At 35.8% G+C, this 8,419-nt stretch overlaps 1 protein-coding gene across 1 annotated transcript; it reads right to left on the bottom strand.

Annotated features, from left to right (window-relative positions):
- Positions 1 to 568: 568 nt before the first annotated feature.
- Positions 569 to 5,037, bottom strand: LOC117617957 (agamous-like MADS-box protein MADS3). Its single transcript, XM_034347597.1, has 8 exons — positions 4,549 to 5,037; positions 2,069 to 2,144; positions 1,868 to 1,929; positions 1,627 to 1,726; positions 1,486 to 1,527; positions 1,200 to 1,241; positions 963 to 1,105; positions 569 to 851 (listed from the first exon to the last, which is right to left on the bottom strand). Exons 1-8 carry the CDS (start codon positions 4,728 to 4,730, stop codon positions 764 to 766), a joined length of 735 nt encoding a protein of 244 aa, XP_034203488.1. The 5' UTR covers positions 4,731 to 5,037; the 3' UTR covers positions 569 to 763.
- Positions 5,038 to 8,419: the final 3,382 nt, after the last annotated feature.

The following is an 8,419-nucleotide window of genomic DNA, read 5'->3' as shown; positions in this document are numbered from 1 at the left end:
TTATTTTGGGTGACATGCAAGTTCTCGTACTACAACAACAGGTTAAATGATGAGTGTCGTAGATAAAAAAGGATAAGGGGACGCGTGCTCTTGTCTAATACATTAAGTAATTGAAAAATCAACATTTCCCTCAAAAAATAAAAGAAAAATCAACGTTTACTCAAAAACACCCTTTCATATTCCCGAACCACCTTTATAATTGTTTTATTTTATATTGGATTTGATTTATCGAACTTCAAAGCCCACTCGATCAAAACCCACCTAAGGTCGAAGGCCCTATTGAATGGTCCTTCTCCTTAACAAGAATTCTACTGGGCTAACGGAGGAACAGAGGTCCAAAATTTAAGGGACAAACTGATATATCAACAATTGGACGAGAAAGGGCTCAAATAATACAATCGAATTAACCTTCCGTTTAAATAGAGGAAAAATAACTCGGAATTTAGTTAAAATAATGTAAAACGGGTCCAATCTCCACAAAATTACAATTCTAATATAACAGTGGACAAAAGAAGCAATCCAATAAATAAATTTTAGAAAACAAATGGATGAAAGATAAGACGAAAAATATAGCAATCTGACAGCGAGTAAATATATATATGTGGAGAGCATTACAATTCCAAAAACAAAACAATATATGTAGGGCAACCATAGGGTCATATAGTCTTGCAAATACAATGAAGCCATGCATATGGACAATCATAAATATATATATATATATATATATATAAATTATCCTTTATTTTTCATATTGATCAGACTTTCAAAGAACCCATCCCTGGATGAAGTTGGTCTCACAAGCCATGCTCTTCGAAATCGAAGGCCCCGCAGCAGGAAGATATTGATGGTACCTGTTTGAACAACAACAACAACTCTCATTTCAGTTATAATTGTTGACTCACTTTTTTCTGAAGTTTTTTTCTGGAAAAAAACGAAAGAGAATTAAACTAATTAGAGTTTACCCTATTTGCAAGACAGGTTCATGAGGTTGGCAGTCCATGGGGTTGGTTTGGGAAGAATGGAAAGAAAAGCTGCTACTTCCAGCTGCTGCATTCGAGCTCCACATGTTTTGGATGGCTTTAAGATTTTGTCCTTCTGTCTCCAGCTGAAATAACAATCAAAGCAAGAAGAAAAATGCCAAATAAATATATATGTTTCGACTGGTTTTAACAAAAAAAATATCAGTCGATATATATTACCTTGACTCTCAGCTGCTTGTTAAGATCTCCAAGGTGACGCTCCTGCCATGTTCAATTAGAAACCATGATCACCACAGAGGACGTCGGATTAGATGCTAATCATGACAATTTCGAACACGAAAAAGAAAGAAAAGGAGAACAAATTCGGGTTTGAAATATCTTATTGTTCCTGCCTAGCTAGTAGAATTTTTATGTGTTCATCGTGGGGTTGGCAGTCTCTTTATTTTTAGAAGTAAGAATTATTGTACAAGACAGTTAACTTTGTATAAATGATATAAAATTATACCTTTTTGCGCAGGTCCTCCATTTGTTCAATCATAAGTTGTGTCTACAACCAAGAACAACCCGAATGTACAAAATATCTCAAAGTCGAATTATATTTTATTAATTCATAACTAGTTAGTTTAACATTGTCACACTTACTTACCTTCCTTTGCCTGGCCTGTGCAAGAGCTCCTTCAAGTTGTTTTTCAAGATTTTGCAACTCCTTCACATTCAGTGGTCCGAGATCTTCCCCAAGCAAGTGCCTTGATTAAAAAAACATAGCACCCAAAAAAAAAAAAAAACCAAGGTTAGCATATATATTATACAGTGATGCTAGCTATCAGTTTTTTACTTAATTATGGATATAAGTATAACTATTGATTTCTAATCAGTTGCAGCATAACCTTTGAGTGCGCAGAAGGGATTCATATTTAGCCTTCAGTTTTGTGACTTCTTGATACCAGCTCTGCATGATCAACAGCCAAAAACAAGAATTAAGAACGCTTTATGAAGAATCATTAAGAAAACATATATATATACATCAAATTAATTAATTAGGTGAAATCGATGGTTCGAAAGGAAAATTTGAGAAAGAGTCAAAATACCTGTGCTTCACGTTCAGTGCTGTTTTCCTCAGGATTGAAGCAGGAATGTTGGTATCGTTCGAGGGTTTTGGTCATACTGCCAAGAGAAGGAATAAGGGAAAAAGTGTTGAGTTTTGAGCCTATTATAGCAACTTGATTCAAAGCAATTTACCAAACACATCTAAGAGAACAGTGGAGATATGAAGCCAACAAAGTGGCCCTAGCTATCACAAGTTGTGATGAGCTAAGTTACAAGCATTTCATATACATATATTCTAAGAAATAAAATGTTTTGTGCTGATTATGTAAGGTAATCAAACAATGTGACATATGATAAATTGGGAAAGAATGTGACAAAAAAATTAATATATTGGGTACTCCCAACTTTAATGTACTAGAGCAGAAAATTTATTTGCATAATTACCCATGAATTAATCAAATTAAAGAACTTAAAGTTGGAACAAAGAAATATTAAAGAAGTAGAAGTTACACAAGTGATTCTGGTGAAGAAAGAACTTTTCAAGAAATTTGCAGCAAATTAACTATTGGACTAGCCATTCTTTGAGCACAAATGGTTAAAAACAAGGAATGAATCTCTCTCTCTCTCTCTCTCTCTCTCTCTCTCTCTCTCTCTCTCTCACACACACACAAATGAGTCCATGACTCACAGATCGTTGTTGAGCGGCTAAGGATCTTCAGTTAATCACCATAAAATACATGGTCTCAAGTATATTTTGATTCATATATAGGCAACATGGTCTGTACTAATTTAAACAAGTGTTGCAGCTTTATGGATATACTTGAATCTTTTTTGGCTTGCATTTTAGTGAAACATTTTAGAATCCAGTTTCAGACATTATTTTCAGAAGGTACGCAAAACTCAAAAGAAATAAACTTTTGAAACCAAAAAAGGAATTTTTGCTATGCAATATATGGTCTATGACATTATTTTGTACAGAAAAGTAAGGGAAACACTAAACAGGCAAGGCATACCTATAAACTACTGGACTGATGATATCATCAGATGTGATTCAGATTGCAGGCAAATCTTGACACATGAAAGCTTTCAGAGAGAGAGAGAGAGAGAGAGAGAGAGGAATTTCACCAAAGTAGCAAAACAAAACAAAATTTACTGGGGGAACTTGGATACATTGATTAACATGGAAACATTGTAGAAGATAAATCATTTAATGTACCATTCACCAATATGGAACATACAATTTGAAAGTTGGACTGAGATCCAGTTTGTCAAACCAAAATCCTTGACTACCAGTTCTTGCTAAATCAACCTGGGATTCACTTTCCGGGAAAAGGCCATTTTAGGTAACACCTTTTCTGAAAAATCTCTGGTTCAAAACTTAATACTTATCCGGACCAAAACCATGACTTTACCAAAGAAAATGAGCAACCCTAGTTTTTTAAAACAAAAACAAAAATAAAAACAAATTACCATAGATCTGAAGGACAAAAGATATGAAGAACAAGATTTCATCTCTGGAGCTTCCAATACTTGATTTGCCACAGCCTCATTGGAAGTTTTTATAGGGAGAGAGAGAATCCAAATGAACCTAGGGATCAAAAGATGAAACAAAGAAGCCAGTATATACATCTGGGGATATATGAGTGTGTTTATAGATAGAGAAAGGGACTGTACTAAAACCAAAAGATCATAGGATTTAAAGAAATGAGGACAAGTTTTGATAGTCATTGGATACTGAGAGAGAGAGGGAGTGTCTTTGTGTCTGTGTGTGTGCTAAAGTCTTTGATTGCTCCTCCTACTTCAGAGAGAGAGAAAAAAAGGGCGGTTCTTGCACAGAGGTACAAAAGGAGTTTCCTAGTCAGGTTTGCTGCTGGTTGGTATTTAAACCACATGATATGGTGAGAACTTGTTCTCATATATATGAAACCACAGGAAAAAAGGAACCACATCCATATACCCAGAAGAGCAAGCCAGAGGGCTGAAGAGAGAGAGAGAGAGAGATGATGAAACGTGTCGATCTGTGAGTGGTGAAGCTGGTAATGATCTCTCTTACATAGAGACGCAGAAAAACCTTCTTTGCTTGATCCAAAAATCGTTATAGAGCACAAGGAGTACCAGAAAAGATATTGCTTAGGCAGGGTGAGATGTCAGAGACATGAAATAACATAAGACAGCACAGAAATCTAAAAGCTATAGAACAAAATAAAGGGAAAACAAAAGTTAAATCTTTGAGAGTGTGAGAAGCAGAAGAAGAAGGTTGCTTGTAGTATTCAATTAAAAACAACAAATCTGAAACCAAAAATCCCAAAAGAAATTTTAAAAATAATATTATATGTAATGAAGGAATGAACTTTTTTGAGAGAAACAAATGCAAACCAGTGCACCTTGAATAAGAAAGTGTGTACACAAAAGAACAAGGAAATCTAAGAAATACCCCATTACCACACAACCAAAAAGATAAGCAAAGAAATAGTTTTTCTTTTGAGAGAGAGAGAGAGAGAGAGAGAGAGTGCAATCTTACCCAGCACTTCCAAACTCATGGAGCTTGCCACGGCTAGAGAAGATGATGAGGGCAACCTCAGCATCACAAAGCACAGAGAGTTCATAGGCTTTCTTGAGCAAACCATTTCTTCTCTTTGAGAAAGTCACCTGCCTGTTGATCTTGTTCTCTATTCTCTTCAGCTCCACTCTCCCCCTCCCCATATTACCTCAATATTAACCTCTTCAATTCTTCTTCTTTTAACAATTAAGAGATTATCTGAGATATTGTATTTATGTGGGTCTATTTGTTATTCTTATATATATTTATATGTATACATATATTCCTCTACTTTTTTTGTCCTCTGTAAGAGATGGGATCGTTGGAGCTTACACAAAAATGGAGGTGTCTGTGTGAGAGAAGTGGGAGTTCAGAGGGGCCTTTGCTTATATAGAAATGGGATGTATGCTTTAGCAGAGAGAGAGAGAGAGAGAGAGAGAGAGAGAGAGAGAATAGAGATAGAGGGGGCACATGTACCAATTCTGTGTGATCTTCTAATAATATTACAACAAAATGGAAACCCAGTAATTATTTTTTTGCTTATTCTCTTTTTCTTGTCTTTGTAATTTTAAGCAAATTTTAAGCAAATTACAAGCTTGCCTTAAGTGTTAGGGCAACAAATGAATAATAATCAAACCCACTCGCCCTTACTTCACTCGTTTCCATGTGGAGGAGAGCTAAGCAGTTTAGCTAGCTAGGCATGGATTATCACATTCACATCACTTGGACCAACAATGTTACATGAAAAGTACCGGAACAAGAAAATTTCATTTTTGGGTTAGATTCGCCAAGGCCTAACCCTAATTACTGTAAAAGAAGAAAATTTTATTTATTTATTTTCAATTTAGTGTTCTCACTCTCACATTATTGAGTATAAGGTCTTAGAATAAATTTGTAGGCTCATACGAAATTTGAATATGAAATTACGTACTGAATTTGCAGGTTATCTCATGCTAGACCACATTACTTATACCATTAGGCCCAAGATGTGCATTTTGTAAGTTGAAGGACGAAATATATATTTATTTCTTGAAGAGCAGGAATAGTGAATTTTCATAGGAGTCTGAGTGAGCTATTTTTCTCTTTTCATCTATGATGTGCATGTGAATGACTAACTTTGTTTTGGCAGATGGGTGAAGTGGGCCAATTTTAATTGAAGTGGGGTGGGATGAACTCATTTCCACCGTATAGTAAAACTCTTAAAAATTAGCACAAAATTGATATTTTTCCAAAAATTTGCACTCAACTATAAGTTTGTGTATAACTTCCACGCAAAATCTCGTCCATGAACTTTACTCAATCCAAATATGGATGTTGTGGAATTGAAGTTTAATGATTGAAAATACTCATTAGACTATGTTGTGTATGTTAAGCCTAAACAATCTTTAAGTTGAATGAAAAGTACTCATTAGACTATGATCGATTAAAATGTATATCTTCTTGCACTTGAGTTCAATTCCCCTTTTTGTATATTAGAGTAATTTAAATATTACCGTAATATCAAAAAGACTATGATTAATTAAAATATTACAGAAAAAGAGTATGAAATCAGATTACTCGAAGTTTGTGTATTAATTCTGAAACATATGCGCAGATATGTTAGGGTTGCTGGATGGTTTAAAGCTCAAAAGCCTGCTATAAAGCCAAGCTCTGGCACTTGACATGAGGTCTATAATTAGAATGATGGGCTTAATTAAAGAGAAATATTGTATACCAGATGAAGAAATTAGACATTTAACGTCGAATAATCTGAGGTAATTACTTATTAGGCTTGAGGTTTGTTGGATGAATGCGACCCAAAAATAAATTGTCGGATGAAAATTAGAGACAGATAATAGGAAGATATTGGCTCAAGAAAACCTCAATAAGATAAACATAACCAAAATGATGAACAAGTATGACGTGTGAAATATTTTTTTTGTCACTGGATTTATTTTAGTCCCTGTATTTAGCAATTATTATTTTTGTCACTGAATCTAACTTGGTCCTCGTTGTTAACATCAGTTATAATAACCCCATAGTTTGTACAAAAATACTCCCTCCCTCCTTCAATATATATATACAATAAAATATTCATTAATGAATTAAAACTTAATAAAAATAAGGATAAAAAGCCGAAAAATCCCCTGGACTATATCGACTATCGAAATGTCCATCCAAGATTATTTTTTCAGCCAATTTAGCCTTCGAATTAAAAGAAATCGCTAATTTCACCCAAATGCCGTTAGTTTTTCCCCAATTCCATCCAAATGCCCGTCAAAAACACCATGCATGTGAAAGGCACGTGAAGCGTCTCATGAGGGTAATATCGCCATTCTATACCCTCAGCCCTCAGCCCCCTTTTATTCGAACGAAGCCTTCGTTTCAGACATGGAGATTCGACAGAAACCATCCCTTCTTCGAGAACCCACCCTTGATGACAGAACCCAACCCTATTTGCAAGCGTTCCAACCTTCTCACATCGCTGATGTTCATCAATTTGATGAAGAAGAGAAGAAATTGCAGTTGAAAGCTCCTCACAATAATCCCACAGCTTCGAATATTGTTCTTCAATGCTTCCTTGAATCCTCTCCTTTGCCAAATTCTTTGCCTTGTAGCATTGGTCCGTAGTAACATCTATACTATAATGTTTCATCACCAATGTCATGAATCAGCAACTAACATGTTAGGATTGGTTCTGAGATCCTCATCAAACCTTTTAGCCAACCATTGTGAAGTGGCAAACCTAGTTCTTTGAGATCTGCCACATGTATGAATTGGATGGTATGTCTTCACTCTAACAGTGGGCCCTTTCCCAACATGTGCAGCATATAATAACCAAGGACAATCTTCAAGTTTATCTTCAGATTCATCTTCACCCTCTTGACCTTCTTCACCCTTACCATGCCTCTAACTCTTATCACTCTTACTATGACGCTTTGCCTTATCACCCTTAGCAGGCCTCTTTGCTTTTTCACCCTTAGTAGGCCTCTTTGCCTTATCACTCTCCTTATTACCATCACATACCAGCCTCACCCTATTAGGGTCATTCTTGACAAACCTTATTCTTCTAGCACACCTGCATGCATAGTACTTTATGGCCTCTCTACATTCCTGCATATTAGGAAACTCCAAACCCGAGTGGAATTTTGGATCTAAAAAGTCATGCTGTTTATTGTACTGCTTGAACTTTGGTTGCCTCAAACCTCTTTTCTTCCCATCTTCATCTCCACTATCTTCATGCAAACTCTCTAAGTTTGATGTATTATAACCATCATTGTCACCCTCACCTGGTTCTTTATGCCCATCATCTTGCTCTTCAGTCACAACATACCTATGAAAATTCATGTTGTCCTCTTCATCACTTTGCTCAAACTTACTATCTATGAAATCACCATCTTCTTCCTCATCCTCCCCACCTTGCTCAGCTTCATCACTTTCTACCTCAACTTCTTCCTCTGCCTCACCAAATTCTTCATCTATCTCAACATCCACAAACTCATGTTGCCCATTTTCTTCATCACCATCATATCCAAGAGCAGTGTGTTCATCTTCATAATGTTCAGCATTTTCACCTTGTGCAGAGAATACTGGGGATTGAACATTTAGAGCCTAGGTGCTGGATTGTCAGTTATGTATAACACAAACAGCTGCCTCGGTTTCACCAACTTCAATGCTCCAAAATAATCCTTATCTGTCCTAATTTCAACCCAGCCATTTGTCCTGTGCTTGTAATAGTATTGAATGTTCTGCTCATCATAACCAAGGTGTTTAACCAATTCAAATAACTCAAGCATTGAAACCTTATCTGCATCTTGCCCATAAACCCATTGTACAATACCTCCCGTATATAAACCATCAACAAAGTAGCCCC

Source organism: Prunus dulcis, chromosome 2, assembly GCF_902201215.1.
Source record: "Prunus dulcis chromosome 2, ALMONDv2, whole genome shotgun sequence".
Lineage (NCBI taxonomy): Eukaryota > Viridiplantae > Streptophyta > Magnoliopsida > Rosales > Rosaceae > Prunus > Prunus dulcis.
This window is presented reverse-complemented; position numbering and strand designations above follow the sequence as displayed.